Genomic DNA, 18,492 nt, shown 5'->3' with positions numbered 1-18,492 from the left:
GAGTTTGGGGCAAACAGTAGAGCACTGCTAGCAACATGCTGATGTCACTTCTGATTGTGCTGGAAGTAATATCAGCACATTGTCAGTAATGCAATAACATCATCTGTGAGGCCCCACCCCCAGCCATGGATCTCCCAACAGTTGCCAACCTTATGCTGTCAACCCAAATACCATTCCTTTCACATACTGGTTATTTTAGCATCCCATCCACTGCTCCATTATAGCAACTTTTGACTTTCTTTTTTTAAGAGCCATATTTGTTTCCACACTGAGCCACATTTGGTTCTAAAGACACCATAGGTTGCAGACCCGTGTATTTATTGTTTAGTGTGCCCTGACTGCAACGGAGTTCAGCATGGCGGTTCAACCTATTGGGTTACTTTTGCCTGACAGCTCGTCAGTCACTTGTGGAAGCTTTTGACATTTGCCTCCCAAACTCATACCTAAGACGTGCAAGCAGAATTTCTTGCCAAATTATAGGGAAAGCAGGAAACGGCAGAAATTTCACATAAAAACTTTTTATTGCAAAGAAGTTGGTTTACTTAATAAGAAGCAAGGGTTGAAATTGGGCCTTAAGATACCTAGACTGAATTAAAATGGAAAATAATTATAATAAAAAAGTAAATAAAATAAATAAAAACTGAGCAGCCTCAAAAGGCATGTAGTCTTTACAAAAATTCAACAGTCTTGTCAATTTACTCTGAAGTAGTCATACCCATCATGGGACAGAGGTAGGGTTGCCAACCTCCAGGTACTGGAGTCTCCAAGTACAAAAGTATCAAAATGCTTATTGGTGTTTAAACATATAACATCTACAGAACACAGTGGGATACATAAACATAAATCTTAGAGAATATATACAATATATACACATGTAAGTTTGATGCAGTCTCTATGCAATTCAAATTGGTGTTGAAATCTTCTGGGTATATATCTCTTAATTGATCTTCAACAAGTCCATGAATGGTACAGTATTCCCCAAAAGATGCCTTTTTTTCCTTGGGGAAAAGATGGGGACGGCCGTTTCAAATTCTTTTCTTCAGCCCCATTTAAAGTTCCATTTTCAGTTATGAAATAATCAATTATATATCACACACAGTATTCAGTTCCACGTAGGATACTTCAAAGTGTAGCCGAATATACTTGTTGAAGATCAATTAAGAGATATATACCCAGAAGATTTCAACACCAATTTGAATTGCATAGAGACGGCATCAAACTTACACGTGTATATATTGTATATATTCTCTAAGATTTATGTTTATGTATCCCACTGTGTTCTGTAGATGTTATATGTTTAAACACCAGTAAGCATTTTGATACTTTTGTACTTGGAGACTCCCGTGCAATTTTTCCTAACCTACGGTACTAGCACGGAGGTGCCTTCTTTTTGGATTGCAACCTCCAGGTACTAGCTGGAGATCTCCTGCTATTACAGCTGATCTCTAGCCGATAGAGATCAGTTCACCTGGACACAATGGCTGCTTTGGCAATTGGACTCTATGGCATTGAAACCCGTCCCCTCCCCAATCCCGCCCTCCCCAGCTCTGCCCCCAAAACCTCCCGCCGGTGGCAAAGATCGACCTGGCAACCCTAGACAGAGGCCAGGCTCCAAAGAGCTACTTTAATGACCCCTCAGCGTTCAAGTTCTGGGAATTTGTGAGATTTAAAAACAACTACAACAACTAATGCCCATGCCTCAAAATAACATTAATCGGGTCGGGTCTGTATCCTGTTCTGAAACAGGGACTGGTCTTCTAAATAAATAATTAGACATGCATCCGGTTTCCTGCGCCCCCTAAAGTAACTTCAGCCCAATCTCAACTCTTCAATGAACACCACTATTTTTCATGTGATTAGGGAGGGTGCTTTAAGGTTCAAGAGTCCTTAGGGCAAAAGGAAGTAAGGAGAACGGGAAGTTAAAAGCGGCAGAAGGGAGGGAGAAAGTAGTACAGCTTCCCACAGGCAGTTATGTGAATTCCTCGTGAAGTACACAGTACCTCCACCCACCCCGCACATCAAGGCAACCAGCTGCCAAGTCAGGCCAAGCAGATAACCAAACTTATTTTCAACAGACGTGAAGAGAGTAATGTGGAGGGGGACTTACTCTGGCTGGGGTCTTTTGAAGAGGGTGCCGTCATATCTCCGCCAGACCCCGCTAGGTGACCCTGAGCTGGACGTCTGGCCTCCGGACTGCGCGGCGTGCCTGACGTGACGACAACACGAATGAAAGAGAGAGAAATATTCCGAGTAAGAGAAGCGAGTCATCGTAGGATCCTTTCGAGGAGGTCCCGGAGACCCTGAGGGAGAGACACAGCAAGAGCCTCTGGGGCTCAAGACAAAAGCAGATGGCCACGGCTCGCTCTGGCCCCGGTCTCAGCTGCTCTCCGGATTATTTTTGGCCCTCTGAGGAAGTGTCAGGGGATTCAAATGACCAAATAAGACAATTGTAGTCCCACCATCGCCACCCAGAAAGAGGAAAAGGGGTTTGAAGGCATCCTTCGCCTCCGGGAGAAGAAATGCTTGAGAGTATTGTTATGAAACAGCTAAGGGAACTGAGTCTTCAGAGGAAAAGTATGAATAAGGAGGTCAGTAAAGGTACCAGCTCTAAACCGGTAAAACTTTTCAGGCTCGCATTGAAGTTAGACTTTCATCAGATATACCATTTCCATCACAATTTTTGCAATGATGGGAGAAGCTGTACTTGATGGGATTCTCCTTTTTTTATACAACTGGGGAAAAAAGACTATTGATGCTTCCCGCCTCCCCGCCCCCCACCCAGCATGCTATTAACTGTTTTTATGGCCTGCCTCTCCAGGCTGAGTGCTATTTTATAGTTTCTGTTTTTATGGCTCATTTTAATACTGATAATTTTTATGTTTTTTTTTGTGTTTATTACTTTACTGTATTTGTTTCTCCTTTCTGAGCCACCTCAAGAAGGTCTCTGGAGAGGCAGCACATAAATTCCCCAAGGAAATACACCGACAGGAGGATACCTGTCAGCTAGCTTTTCTTATATCAACAACAGGGGGAAAATGAAAGAGTGATGCACAGGGTTGCCAATCTCCAGGTGGGGCCTAGAAACCTCCCAGAATTACAGCTGATCTCCAGACTACAGAGATTAGTTCCCCTGGAGAAAATCTCTATTTTGGAGGGTGGACTGTATGGTATTATGTCCCACAGAGGACCCTCCCTTACCCAAACCGCACCCTCCCCAGGCTTCATCCCCAAATCTCCAGGAATTTCTGAAACCAGAACTGGCAACCATAGCTGATGCAAGATTGTCATTGTGTGAGTGTGTGTGTGTGTGTTAACTGCCGTCAAGTCACTTCCGACTCATGGCGACCCTATGAATGAAAGTCCTCCAAAGTGTCCTATCTTTGACAGCCTTGCTCAGGTCTTGCAAACTGAGGGCTGTGGCTTCCTTTATTGAGTCAATCCATCTCTCGTTGGGTCTTCCTCTTTTCCTGCTGCCCTCAACTTTTCCTAGCATGACTGTCTTTTCTAGTGACTCTTCATTGGGTCCCATTTATTTATTACAGTATTTGAAGTCTTTTATAAAAGCAGAAAAGCGCAGTACAGCTATATTCTGGGTGTTTCTGTAGGATTTAGTCCTATAAAATGCATGGATTTCCCCTTGGCCTTGACAGCATCAACAGTGCTATATAGTTCTGCTCCAGGACCACTGATAGTACAATCCTAAACAGAGTTTCATCTTCTAAATCCATTGAAGGCAATGGCCTTAGAAGAGTGTGACTCTGTTTAAGATTGCACTGGAAGCATTGCCACGAGTTTTGCAACCCTGTTGACTCCCCACAACTACAAAAAGGGAAATGCAGTGACTTGCCGCCATGTCTTAGATCACATGCCGCTCACGTTTTTGCAATGGTTAAGTCATAATAACTAATTTTGACGTGATCAAGTTTACCCTGGTCAGTGGAGATTTCCCCCGAGGAGATTTCAGACATCCACAACACGGTTGCCAATGATGCAGAGTAATGGGATACTGTTTGCCACTTAACAGGGATGGCAGGATAGGGGAGGGTTGTATAAACCTAACACTCCCTCAGAGTAATGGGCAAGAAAATTTAAACAGCTTTTGATATAAGAATGCCATCTTTCTTGTTATGGCCTGAATAAGCTGAAAATATGTTTCAAGAACTGGTTTCCAAAGTTGTGTGGAACTTATCTTTTGGCAGTGAAAAAATTCTTGCAAAACTAACTTCAGTGAAATCAAGACATGTTCAGATGCATGTGTGAAGAACTATTCTAAAAAGTGTCTCAGACCTACCTAAATATTAATTTGCGTCACAGAGGCAGGACCAAATGTTTAACTGGGTGGTGGGGGAGTTACTGGAGAGTAGTTTTCATCTTTTTCATCATTAAATAAACCCAGAGCCAAACAAAATGAAAACCAATGAAAAAAATTAATTAATTAATCACTGCAGAGCTGAGAGTGAGTGAAATGCTAGCATTCGGAAGTCCCCTGAATTGGCAACAGCCCACTTTGGAATCCATGAGTAAGATCCTGCCTAGCATTTCCATTGTGATATTTTGGTCAAATTCCCCCTCCCACATGCTCTTCCTAGGGGTCCCACGTCCCCCAACATTGGGTGGGGCATCTTGGGCTGTAGCAGAAGCGGAAGGTGTGAAAGTCGTATTTCACAGATGGAAATCGTTCTGTCAGTGGTAATTTTCAGTGGGACTCAAGCTCGTGCTCCAGTACCGGTATTCAAGAACAAAAATATTTGGTCAGATTTCTCAACTGAAGTTCAAATAGTAATTTGAGTGGATGGCGATTAATTCCTAAACTCTCTAATATTTAATCCACATATCTTTAAAAAAACAACAACATTATTTACTGTTCTTTCAAGAAACTCAAAGCAACACATATGATTTCCCAGGTAATCTCAAAATTGCAGTTCCCAGGAAATTTCCTCGCCAATTTAGCTTCAGAGACCAAACCATATTAAACATACAGGAAAGTTCCCAGATATCTGAGAGCAGAGCCTGGGGAGGGTGGAGCTTAAAGAAAGGAGGGATCTCAGCAAGGATGTAAAGTCATAGAGTTTGTCCTCCAAAGCAGCCATTTCCTCCAGTGGAACTCTGGAGATTATAGCACTGTTGTTACTTTGAATCCTTAAATACCCACCCTTCAGTCATACCTCCTTGCTAAATAACCTTGCTACTGTATGCTTCTTCACTTTATTCCAGAATGAAAGAGAAGTAAACTGCAAATCCACAATCTTGCCAGGGGTTAATGACCCCCCCCCCATTTTTCCTCATATATTTAGATATTTATACCCTGCTTTTCTTCCCACTGGGGACGCAATCAGTATGCGACATAGTTTTTCTCCCCTGCTTAGGGTTGCCAACCTCCAGGTACTAGTTGGAGATCTCCTGCTAATTCAACTGATCTCCAGCCGATAGAGATCAGTTCCCCTGGAGAAAATGGCCGCTTTGGCAATTGGACTCTATGGCATTGACGTCCCTCCCCAAACCCCGCCCTCCTCAGGATCCGCCCCAAAAACCTCCTGCCGATGCTGAAGAGGGACCTGGCAACCCTACCCCTGCTCCATTTTATCCTCACAAGAACACCCCTGTGAGGTGGGTTAGGCTGAAAGAGAGTGATTGGCCTAAGGTCACCCATTGAGCTTCCATGACAGATTGGGGATTCAAACTTGACTCCCACAGTCTAACCACTGTACCACCCTGGCTTCACATGCTTACTTACCGTTGCCAAGGGTAAAGGTAAAAATTCTGGCTGTAGTGAGGTTCACTGGGCACAGCCTGCTCTCTGGCTGCAGTCTTTGCCGCGGTTTGTTCTGCTGATCCTTCCGTTAGGCTCTGCTCTATGGCCATGTCGATGAGCTCCTCTTCGCTCATACTGCTGTAGAGACTGTAGTCCTCATGGTTTATTGTCCCTGTCTGTGAATTTCTTGCCACTGTGACCTGCGTCGTCATCTTCTGCGGTCCCGTTCACAAGGAGTCAGAGAAGACGGTAGAAAAGGAAAACCTAGAATACATGCAAATGAAGTTTAAACTTCTTGTTTATGAGTTTGTGTATGGTCCCATTGGTATTATGCTTTCTACCAAGGTGGGATTTGAGGACATACTCTGCAGTTTCTGGTCAATGAGAAATTTGGAAAGACAAGAACAGCTCTATCCTCTCCAGGCAATCCATGTAGATCTATTTATTCAGAAATAAAATTGAATTTTTCTTTCATGATTTACAGGATGATATATACAGGACAGAATTTACAGGATAGAATCGTGTGTGCAGCCAAATATAAAAATTGAGTTTGATCCCAACAGAAGTTAGTTTCATGTAGCCGGCTCAAGGTTGACTCAGCCTTCCATCCTTCCGAGGTTGGTCAAATGAGTACCCAGCTTGCTGGGGGTAAAGGGAAGATGACTGGGGAAGCCACTGGCAAACCACCCTGTAAACAAAGTCTGTCTAGTAAAAGTCGGGATGTGACGTCACTCCATGGGTCAGGAATGTCCCAGTGCTTGCACAGGGGACCTTTACCTTTTACTAGGCCAGAGAAATTATTCTCAGGACCTGTTTGAGCTAGAACCATCATTTTATTTGGACAGCAGGCCAAAACATTTCTTTCTGTGCAGGCTTGGGAGGGGAAGGGGTCCATATTTTTTAGTTGCTTTTGGAGTCTGCCTGTAGCCCAGTGGTTCCCAAAGTGGTCAGTACCACCCCCTGGGGTGGGGGGTGAGTGGGATTACCTAGGGGGGCACTAAGAGGCAAGGGACAGCAGGGGGTGGGCTAGAGATGGGCCCTTCAACTGTGTTGTTGGATAGGGTAGGAGACGCTGGAGTTGAGTTTGTGGAACCAAGGGGCGGTAGCCCGAATAGTTTGGGAACCACTGCTCTAGCCTGAGGACTGTTTTATGAATATCACTTCAGGTTGCTCAGTGTTTATTTTATCCTGTCTTAATGGCTCGTTTCGGTTTTGTTGTATTGTTTTATATGTGAGCTGCCTTAAGCAGGTCTGTGGAGAGGCAGCATATACACTTTCTAATTAAATAAATACTAAATTGACATCACCAAAAGAATCCATTCCTGTGTAGCCATTCCAATTTCTTTGTAACTGTGTTCTGCAGCAACATTAGTGTGGACAAACTGTTGCCTTCGCCTTCACAGCAGCAATGAGAACTACCCAGAGAATTGCCTCCGTGTGGAAGCAGCCTGACACACACACCAAGTTGCTGTTAATAAATGCAGCTTTATTTGAGGAACTAAGTTTTTGTTGAAGGAACAACTACAGAAACCCTAGAGGGATTTTTTTTTTTTTTTTTGTGATGGTGGAAGATTCCAGCACATTTTTTTAAAATCAACAATGGCTCGAGTAGATTATACCCCATAGTTTGTATTAAGTTTCAGGTTGCTGTACTTTCTGCAAAATTAAAAAGGGGCCTCTTGTTCGAGCTGTCACATGTCAGCTGTTAACTCTCCCTCCCCTTTCTGAGTTGTGTCACTATTTAAAAATACTCCACTCGGGTCAGGTTGCAGCTGATATTTGCCAAGTATTTGGTATGACACATAAAGACATAAAGAAAAACAAACAGCTTACAGGAGGTCACTGTGTGAGGAGCACTGCAAAGCAGGAACCGTCCCTTCAGTGGGGCACAGGGTGACTCGTGATGGGATGGTTGACCAGCCTTGAAATAACTGGCTGTTCCAGGAGGGAATGGCCACCTGCCACTAGACACTACACAAACCCAACTTTCCATATAATTGTAGAGGCTGCACAGCTAAGGTCATATGCCACTAGGGGTGCCAACCTCCAGTTGGGGCCTGGAGTTCTCCTCGAATTTTAAACTCATCTCCAGAGTACAAAGAACAGTTCTTCTGGAAGAAATGGCAGCTTCGAAGAGTGGACTGTATGGCACCACAACCCTGTAATGGGCTCACCAAATTTTGCCCTCCCTAGGCACTGCTCCCAAACATTCAGGAATTTCTCAAGTTGGAGTTGGGAACCTTATATATAACCACTATGTGACTGTAAGCTTCCTTGGTGCTTAGTAATAAGAATCAAAGTTGCCTTTTAGCTTAAAGACTATCCCTTGCTTCAAGTCTTCAAAAGGTGCTATTAATATTTCTTGGTAGGTCAGCAACCAAAACAGGCTGATAATGTAGAGTACAACTGTTGGTGGTAGAAAGTGCTGTCAAGTCACAGCCAATTTATGGCGACCCTGCCAGATTAGCTTCTGAGATCTGATGATATCAGGCTAGCCTGGGCCATAGGGTTGCCAGCTCTAGGTTGGGAAATACCTAGAGATTTTGGGGGTGAAGCCTGAGGAGGGTGGAGTTTGGGTAGGGACTTCAATGGGGTATAATGCCATAGAGTCCAACTTCCAAAGCAGCCATTTTCTCCAGGTGAACCAATCTCTGTTGCCTGGAAATCAGTTGTAATCCCAAGAGATCTCCAGTCACCACCTGGAGATTGGCAATCCTACTCAGCCATCTGAGTTAGAGCAGAGTATAACTTAGTGGCAAATATAACAAGCCTAAGCTAGAGTCAGCCTGCACTGAGTTCCCTCCCAGTTAGTTTCCAGTAATGTGATGTGTCTCTTTTGCTAAAGGCCTTCTGGGAATTGGCCTTGAAGCAACAGAACCATGTGCTTGCTATAAGTGTTATAGATTTATAGTTTTATAATGTATATAGTTTGCCTCCAGCCTCATATGTGCAATTGCTCTGACTACATTATGGTTCCCATTGGGCATATGCAAGTCCCATTGATATCAATGGGACTTGCATCTCTTTACCAGAATACAGAATGGAGGCTTGGCACTTTGATCCAGCAGTTGTATTCCGGGCAAGGGAACTCCAGTGCACCTGCTCCTATCTGGAACAGCACTTCAGAAGAATTAAAAACACACACATCCACGCATGGATAAAATGCACGTATGATCCTTTGGGAGTACAAATTGGCAATAGATAGTTGAGAAGTATCTGCACATATTCAAGGTCCATCTATACATCTGAGTCATATGGATTTCTGGATTCAACGGAAGTGAGCCTGAAGGAAGTAAATAGCTGTAAAATCATCTTCTGTGTAAATCGTGAATTTAATCTCTTTTAATCCTTTTCCTGGGTCAGCTCCTAGTTTTTTACTTTGCAAAAACCTGCTATTGATTGACCAGGATTGGTCACTAAAGACCTGGATATTTCCAGGCATCTGATTTCAAAACACACAGATGAACATGCATACTTTCCAAGCTAATATTTTTAGATCAACCTCACGTAACAGATCAGGAGCAGACAAATATGTTTTCACCGCAATGGTTGCCGCAAACTGGTAAAGATAGCGAATGAAATGTCCAGATGATGAAACATTTCTGAGTAAACAAACCCCGTCAGTCTACAGCTGCCTGGATACATCAGACTGCTTATGAAATTAGTTTGGCACATCACACACACCACCATTGGTTCCTGATTCTGCCCAAACACATTTGATGCACTCGGTTTTCATGCTTGCACTCTATAACACCTTACTCTGTATTGCTTCCATCTGTGCCGCTGGTAGCGTGTTGATACAGCTGCTGAAACCAACTGAATAAAGGAAACAGTAACGTAACATTTCTTGACCATTTCCTCACAAAAATCCGTTCAGTGCCAGAAACTGTAGTTGTGCTGCTGTCCTAAACAGAGTTATATCCTTCTAAGCCCACTGGATATAACTTTGCTTAGGATGGCACTAAAAGAGAGCAAACCTAAGCAGATCAACTCAGACTCCTTCTCGGGTCTATTCAGGGGGGCTTACTCTGAGGAATGCGTTCGTCAGAGGGCATCGTTAAGCTTCCCATGTTAACATCTACCAATTCGACACATTATGTTTTGAAAGAAAAGGCATAAAACTTTCCAGCTGTATGTTTATATTTTAGCAATCAAAATAACTTCTGCTTACAAAGTCCTCTGAGTTCCAAGAGAGCGTTATGTGTCATATCTTTCTGTGCCTAATTCAATGCAATGCAACATTTGGAGAGAGGAACAGCTATGTATACTGTAAACATATTTCAGATTCAGGACCAAATCAATACATGTAAAGCAAGCATAAATGCATTACCTTATTGTCTCTGTAGGAAAGTTTTCCCAGAGTTATTTTGCTTGGTGAAATCTTAATTCAGAAAAGTCCCTTGGATGCATTTCTCTCCCATCTGTGTGTGTTGATAAACTGCAGAGCAGCTCTGAACCCTCTCGCTCTTTGAAGTCTGGAGTTTATTTCTGGATCACCCCATGATCACCGATTACAAGCCAAAATATAAGTTGCTCTGGATCTCAGATTTCCAGTGTGAAGTGTATGGCAAAGAGACTTTTACTGGTCTGGAGGTTTCTCTCTACTGCGTGATCTGTAGAACTTCACTGTATTCAACATCCCTTTGCGACATTACACAAAACTGACCTTTTTTTGGTTACATCATTATTTATTTATTGTCCTGGACAAGTAAACCATATATGGCCATATTGCTGAAATTTAAAGGGACAGGAGGGGGGGGGGGCACTCTATTGACCAGAAATGGATGACTGAAAAATTTCAAGGGTTCTTCTTTTCAGAACATCAACCTAATTTTTATCCTATATTTCCTACGAGGACTCAGGCAGCCCGCACATGCTTTCTCCCCATTTTATCATCCCAACAACTCTGTGAGGTACATTATGCTGGTAGATTGCTCAACGTCATTCACACTCAGGGTTACCAACCTCTAGGTAGGACCTGGAGTTCTCCCAGGATAACAACTGGTCTTCAAAGAGAGATCCATTCCCCTGGAGGAAATGGCAGTCTTTGGAGTAGGGCTTTAAAGGACAAAACAAACACTTTGAATTGGGCTCTGCAGCAGATTGAGAGCCAGCGTGATGTAGTGGTTAAGAGCAGTGGTTTGGAGCGGTGGACTCTAATCTGGAGAACCGGGTTTGATTTCCCTCTCCTCCACATGAAGCCTGCTGGGTGACCTTGGGCTAGTCACAGCTCTCTCAGCCCCACCTACCTCACAGGGTGTCTGTTGTGGGGAGGGGAAGGGAAGGTGATTCTAAGTCTTTTAATAGAAATAAAATAATATGTTAAAGTTCAAATGACATGGGTTACACCTGGTCTGCCTTTCTTCTAACCCAGAGAACCTTTGACTTGTCAGGATTAACTTTTAGCTTGTTTATCTTCATCCAGCCCATTACTGATTCAGAACATCAACTGCATCCTTAGAATCAGGTGGAAAAGAAATGAAGAGCTGGGTACCATCTGCATATTGGTGACATCACATCCCGTACCTCCTGATGACCTCTCCCAGTGGCTTCATAATGATATTAAATAGCATGGGGGATAAGAAGAATTGGTTTTCATATGCCGATTTCCTCTACCTTTTAAGGAGACTAAAACCAGCTTACAATTGCCTTCCCTTCCTCTCCCCCCAACAGACAACCTGTGAGGAAGGTGAGGCTGAGAGAGCTCTAAGAGAACTGTGACTAGCCCAAGGTCACCCAGCTGGCTTCATGTGTAGGAGTGGGGAAACTAACCAGGTTCTCCAGATTAGAGTCTATTGCTCTTAACCACTATACCACGCTGTACCCTGTGGCACCTTACAGGTCAATGGCCATGGGGCATTTCCCAACATTCAGTTCTGAGGCCGACCCCCCCACCCCAGATACAACTCAAAGCACAGTGCCGAAACCTCTACCTGGCGCCAAAAACCCATGCAACCCTCATAGGGTTGTGAAACAGCTCGGGAGGCCAACTAACGTTGGCCCAGCCCCCCGCCCGGCGCCGTTACGCCCTGGGAGCTCGTCCTGGGGGTCCGGAACGCCTCCTGGCTCGCCAACGCAGCCTGTGCCGGTGGCTGGAGGCCGGCAGGAGGATACGGAAGCGGGCGGGCCCAGCACTGCTGCGGCAGCGGCCAGGGACTGGCGTCCAGGCCTGCATGCCGGAGCTGGGGCACTCATGCCGGCATGCGCCGTCCGGGCGCCTGCAGTGTGAGCCCCTGCGCCAGCGGAGGTCTTCGTCGGCCTCCTAAGGCCTTCCGCTGCAGCCGCCAGCGCATTTGAGGAATGCGCTATTACTCTCTCTCAATGTACCTCACAGATGTCATAAAGATAAAATGGTAGGTAGGAGAACCATTTACATTTACCGGAGCTCCTTAGAAGATGAGCAGAATAAAAAATGTAATTAATAACTACAGTTCTCTTCAGAAGCCCTCCCTGTAGACTTCCCACCCTCCAAGGGTTATCTACTTCATGCTTTCCCGGGTATCATGTGGGACCCAAGCCAAGACAGCCCTTTTTCAATGAACTTTTAGGATATCTTCATTGAAAGGCTGCCAATTCCTCTGTGGAGCAGGGGATGCTCAACCCACAGCTCCTGTTTCCCACTGCCACTTGCAGCAGTGCCAGGAGAGAAATAAACAAACAGATAGCCATCAGCTCGACATCATGATGTCACTTCCGGGGAAAACTTGGAAGTTATGTCAGTCCTCTTGAGAAATTGCTGGAAACTCTATGAATTTACCATAGACTTTCCAGCAATTTCTAGAGAGAAATGACATCACTTCCAGATTTCCCCCAGAAGTGACATCATGACATTGCTGCTGGTGCCCCCATGTCCCCATCCCCATCTCCTGCTGGTTGCCTAGCAACCCTACTTGGGTACCTTAATTTGAACTCTTGTTATCGTTTGGGTTATCTTCTGAGCATTACTTCCATTTCTTGCTGAACTTTGCTGTATTCTGTGGAGAATACACATGGCAACATAAATCCAGACACCTTCACAAAATCATTGTCTTCTATTTGTACTTTTCCCCCCCACTCTGCACAGAGCTAATACTTTGGATGCCATGATACATCTCCACTGACGGAAGAAATGTCTGTCAACAGTGTAGGTCTCCCTTGCCTCCCTCTTCCTGCTGCAGCCCCAAATGCCCCCCTTGAGACCCCCAAAAACAGCATGGGGGGAGTTGGAGGTCTGCAGCAGGAGGGAGAAATCACTGGAAATCACTCCCCGTCCCCTTCGATCAGTGGAAAGTTTCTGCCTGAAAATATTCCTCGCCTGAATAGTCCCTCATCTATGGTTGTCAGAGTCATGCCCCCCCGCCAGCAAAACAACAAAGTTATCTGAGCTTCTCAGCACCATTTTAGTCGCTTGCTGACTCAGGCTGGCGAGTCAAACCTTAAGGGAACTCACTGTTATTACAGTCTCAGCCTCACTCTGTGTAAATATCACGAGAAGGTCATGTACACAGTTTCCAAACGAAGGAAGAAACCTCAATTAAAAAAACAACGTGAATATAAACGAGCACAACGTCCCTTGATGGGGAAAAAACTACTCTCTAGCTATTGTTGGCTTTGCAAACAGCATTCATGTTTCACTGTGTGGAAATTTTAATTAAAGCACTCTTCTCGAATGTTGAGAAATATGGTAAAAGCACCTCCGCTTAACGGCAGGCTTGCAGGATTGACGGAGGGGGAAAGGCGTAAATAAGAAGATGGCTCTGTCCTCCTACCATATGCGGGAGAGAGCGTCAGCTTTGGTTCCAAAGGACTCCATCGCTGAACTAACTTTCAGAGCTAGGGCCCAGATCCACCAGAGCATTTCCATGAATGAAAGGATTTCCACTTGCAGGGCGTTCTCACTTCCCTCCCCTCCTCCGCATCCCGCTTTCAAAATGGTGTTCCTAGGGGTTTTCTGCCCCCTAGGAGAATCATGTGAGGCTAGGGTTGCCAACCTCCAGGTAATAGGTGGAGATCTCCTGCTATTACAACTGATCTCTAGCTGAAAATGACTGCTTTGGCAATTGGACTCTATGGCATTGAAGTCCCTCCCCTCCCCAAACCCTGCCCCCCTCAGGCTCTGCCCCCAAAACCTCCTGCCGGTGGCGAAGAGGGATCTGGAAACCCTATGGGGGTGGGGGGTGGCTCTATTGCAGCTCCTCAGCTGCTGGTGGGGATGGTGCTTCTGGGGTAAATGAATTTTCGTCCCCAGGTCCTGGAATGCCCTGGTGAGTTCAGTCCCTGGTTTCTCCAATTACAGGATCTCAAGTAGCAGGTGGAAATACTCTTTTCTGCCTGGACCACTGGAGAACCACAGGACAATTTAGAGCTATGTAGCTGAACTGTCTGATTTGGTATGAGACAGCTTTGTAAGTACTTCTAGTTTTTAAAAAGTTCTTGTTGAATGTTCATGCCACAAGCTTGTTTTGAAAAACTGACATTGAGTCGTTTGTCCTATCTCCCTCTTGAGAAGTTAAATTTAGCGCAAGTGTCTGGACAAAATGTCAGATGACACTAAAGGATATCTCTTGTACAACATACCCCAGAAGCGTGTAGCATTTAACTCAGTTAAAAATAGCCATTTATTTAACAAACATGGCAGGTTCCTGGATTATATCTATCAGCAGGATAAACACACTGTACAGCAATAATAGAAATATAAGTGGAGAAGGGCAGATTAGCGGAGAAAAGTTCTCTTTACTGATCACATATTTATAATTATAGCATTACATAAACATATGTAATTTTAAATAAGAACAAGATCAAAAGATCACCGCACACGTTTTAGAAAAGGAAGGTATAATGGAAGCTTAAATGTTGGAGGGCTGTGAATGCATCTCTCAGTGTTTTCCACTGAAAGCAGATGTGAGGTACCACTTTCTATCAGGGCTATAATGCTTCAGGGGTTAACCTCCCCATGCAACTGTTTCCTTTACAGAAATCATACATACCTTCCAAAGCTGGCATGAGCTGCAGTAGGGAAAAAGACAGGTACCTATTAAAAATAGTAAAAAGAAAATTGGTTAAAGAAAATTTAACTAACAACTCATAATGTTGTAGAAGCTATCGTATAGCTCTGACAATTATAGACAAGCAAAAAGTTTAAGGACTTTCATTCATAGGGTCGCCATGAGTCGGAAGCGACTTGACGGCACTTAACACACACACACAAAAAGTTTAAGGGATGGATCTGAAGAACCATGAGCGGTGTTCCTGTCCAAAATGGATCCTTCCTGTCTCCTCCCATCTCTGTCGTCCCACACATACCAATGAGCAGCGGAGTTGAGGGAACCTCAGGCATAGTGTGGGCTGCAGTGTGTACAGTTTGCATGTGTGTTGTGGTGCAGCTTAAGAGGGAAATTGCAATCTCATTTGAGCAAGAGGCCTACCAAATGGGTGGAATGTGGCTGGTAAGGGGCCCCTAGAGATGGGCACAGCTAAGAGAGTCAGTGTGAGTATCACTTTTCCTTCTTAGTTAGCTTGTTGGAGAAGACATGTCACTGTAATAGGGCATACAGGGACTGGCACCTTCTGGGAAAGCTGAGAAGTTCTTTGGGTTGGCCTGCAAATCATCCCCGATTCTTTCTCTTTCCCATTTTCCTCTACTCTTTCTCTCTGCTGGCATCAACATTGGCTGTTGCTAGGACACCATCTTTAATGTAGGCTGCTTCAGTGATGATGTGATTATTCTGCAAATATTTCAGCACTGTAGCAGTTCTGATCCTGCCCAAACATTTACCATGTCTGATTGGGCCAATAGGCTGGCTGCTTTGAGATGTTAGGGTTATCTTATTGCTGTTGACAGTAGGGTTGCCAGGTCCCCCTTCGCCACCGGCGGGAGGTATTTGGGGCGGAGTCTGAGGAGGGCAGGGTTTGGGGAAGTAAGGGACTTCAATGCCATAGAGTCCAGTTGCCAAAGTGGCCATTTTCTCCAGATGAACTGATCTCTATTGGCTGGAGATCAGTTGTAATAGCAGATCTCCAGCTACTACCTGGAGGTTGGCCACCCTAGTTGACAGGCATTATGAGGTATATGTTATGGCTTCACTCTAGAGAACACAAAATACCTCTTCAGTAGGTCTGTCAAACAATTAATGAATTCTTATCTCATGAGAGTTTTTCACTGATTGAACATGCATAGTTTTTTTTGTGTATGATTAAAAATTATTGCCCAGAAGGAAAATGGCATTCTTTGTGTAGGGACAACTCTCATTCTTATCCAGGATATTTGGCTCCCATTTTCACAAGTGGTGGGTTGCAATGCTAAGAATGCTTTCATGGGAGTAAAAGCCCCATTGAAAGGGTTGCCAACCTCCAGTTAGTAGCTGGAGATCTCCCACTGTTACAACTGATCTCCAGCTAATAGAGCTCAGTCCACCTGGAGAAAATGACCGCTTTGGCAATTGGACTCCATGGCATTGAAGTCCCTCCCCTCCCCAAACCCTGCCCTCCTCTGGCTCCACCCCAAAAATCTCCAAGTATTTCCCAACCTGGAGCTGGCAACTCTACCCACTGAATAAAATGGGACTCACTTCCATGTAGACTGGCTCAGCCTCGCTAAGAAGATTCAGTTGCTGGTTTCTGCAGACTGAGAGCCAAAGTAGACGTGACGGCATCCTTCAGGCCTTCACAAGGACACTGCCACCATTTTAAAGTCGTCTGAAAATGCCTTGAGCGTTCTTTCCTGATCAGGCCTGAATCACAGCAGGCTGAGGCGCTCTTGTCCCCCCCCCCCCCCCCGTGCCTTATCAGGTGCAGAAACGACCTCCTTCCTGGGGCTGTCTTGGACCTTGAAAAGGCGCACCGGGAGGGGCACAAGAGCGCCACATTGTAGGCGCCATCAAAATAATGCCCTTGCAGCATTTTTGATGATTTTAAAATGGCAGCAGTATCCCCATGGTAGCCCCGAGGACTCCATCATTTCTTGTTTGGCCCTCGGTCTGAAGTTATGACAACCCTATCTCAAGGAATAAGCATATATGATCAGAAACAAGAAATGCTCTTCTTGAAATGTTTTATTATTTATTCATACCCTGCCTTTTCCCCCAATGGGAACCCAAAGTGGCTTACATCATTCTCCTCTCCTGTTTTATCCTCACAACAACCCTATGAGGTCAGGTGGAAATAGGACTGCCAGGTCCCTGATTGGGTGGGGAATCCCTTGCTCCGAGTTTCCATTCCACACTGATGCTAAAATAAGTTAAAAAATTAAACATTTAATAAAACTAACAGTGTTGCCCGTGTGATAATGTCACTTCTGGGGAATACCTGGAAGTGACAGAATCATAGAGTTGGAAGGGACCACCAAGGTCATCTAGTCCAACCCCCTGCACAATGCAGGAAACTCACAACTACCTCCCCCACACACACCCAGTGCCCAGAAGATAGCCAAGATGCCCCCCTCCCATCAACTGCCCAAGTTAATAGAATCAGCATTGCTGACAGATGGCCATCTAGCCTCTGCTTAAAAACCTTCAGGGAAGGAGAGCTTACCACCTTCCGGGGAAGCCTGTTTCACTGAGGAACTGCTCTAACTTTAGAAAATTCTTCCTAATGTCTAGATGGTAATTCTTCTGATTTAATTTTAACCCATTGGTTCTGTTCCGACCTTCTGGGGCAACAGAAAACAACTTGGCACCATCCTCTATATGACAGCCCTTCAAATACTTAAAGATGGTTATGATATCACCTCTCAGCCTTCTCCTTTTCAGGCTAAACATACCCAGCTCCTTCAACCTTTCCTCATAGGACTTGGTCTCCAGACCCTTCACCATCTTTGTTGCCCTCCTCTGGACACTTTCCAGCTTATCTACATCTTTCTTAAATTGTGGTGCCCAAAACTGAACACAATACTCTAGGTGAGGTCTAACCAGAGCAGAGTAAAGCAATACCATCACTTTGCGTGATCTGGACACTATACTTCTGTTGATGCAGCCCAAGATTGCATTTGCCTTTTTAGCTACCGCATCACACTGCTGACTCATGTTCAGTGTTTGATCTACTAAGACCCCAGGATCCTTTTCACGCGTGGTAGTTCTTGCTGTTGCTGGAAACTATGGTACAGCTAGCACCATCACTTCCGGATATTCCTAGGAAGTAGAGTTGCCAACCTCCAGGTGGTGGCAGGAGATCTCCCACAATTACAGCTGATATCCAGGCTATAGAAATTACTTCCCCTGGAGAAAATGGCCAATTTGGCAATTGGACTCTATGGTATTGAAGTCCCCCCTCTCCAAACCCTGCCCTCCTTAGGCTCCACCCCCAAAATCTCCAGGTGTTTCCCAACCCAGAGCTGGCAACCCTACCTGGAAGTTCCATCAGTCATTGAGTGGGCAGCAACCCCCCCCACACACACACACACACTGTGATCTCCCTGGCTCTGCCTAGCAACCCTAGGCTGAGAGTGCGTGACAAGCCTAAGGTCACCGAAGAAGATTCCATGGCAGAGTGGAAATTCGAACCTGGGCCTCTCAGATCCTAGTCTGATATTATGACTAGTACACCACACTGGCGCTCACATTAGTTTTATGAAGAGATGCTGAAAGGGGGGAAAAGGTGACACAACCTCCCCAAAACATACTTAAACATACTTAAACGTCGTTTTTGCTTAAATGTTTCTCGGGCTGCTTTTTAAAAAAAACAAACTTGCTCTGCAACCTTTCTAACCAGGAAATAGCAGGCATTCCACACCACAACTTTTTTGTTTTATTCTTTTTAAAAGGTGT

General features: G+C 44.8%; 1 protein-coding gene across 1 annotated transcript in view; it reads right to left on the bottom strand.

Moving 5' to 3' along the window:
- ASB2 (ankyrin repeat and SOCS box containing 2) overlaps positions 1-10,313 on the bottom strand; it is a 30,164-nt gene extending 19,851 nt beyond the window's left edge. The window contains exons 1-3 of the mRNA XM_056850766.1: positions 10,083-10,313; positions 5,735-6,016; positions 2,108-2,206 (exon numbers count right to left, since the gene is read on the bottom strand). Of these exons, the coding sequence (XP_056706744.1) occupies positions 2,108-2,206; positions 5,735-5,964 (329 nt within the window). The 5' untranslated portion in view covers positions 5,965-6,016; positions 10,083-10,313. The remainder of the gene's footprint in view (positions 1-2,107; positions 2,207-5,734; positions 6,017-10,082) is intronic.
- Positions 10,314-18,492: the final 8,179 nt, after the last annotated feature.

The sequence above is a fragment of the Euleptes europaea genome, chromosome 6 (assembly GCF_029931775.1).
Source record: "Euleptes europaea isolate rEulEur1 chromosome 6, rEulEur1.hap1, whole genome shotgun sequence".
Lineage (NCBI taxonomy): Eukaryota > Metazoa > Chordata > Lepidosauria > Squamata > Sphaerodactylidae > Euleptes > Euleptes europaea.
Note: the sequence above shows the minus strand (reverse complement) of the source record. Positions and strands in the feature narration are given on the sequence as shown.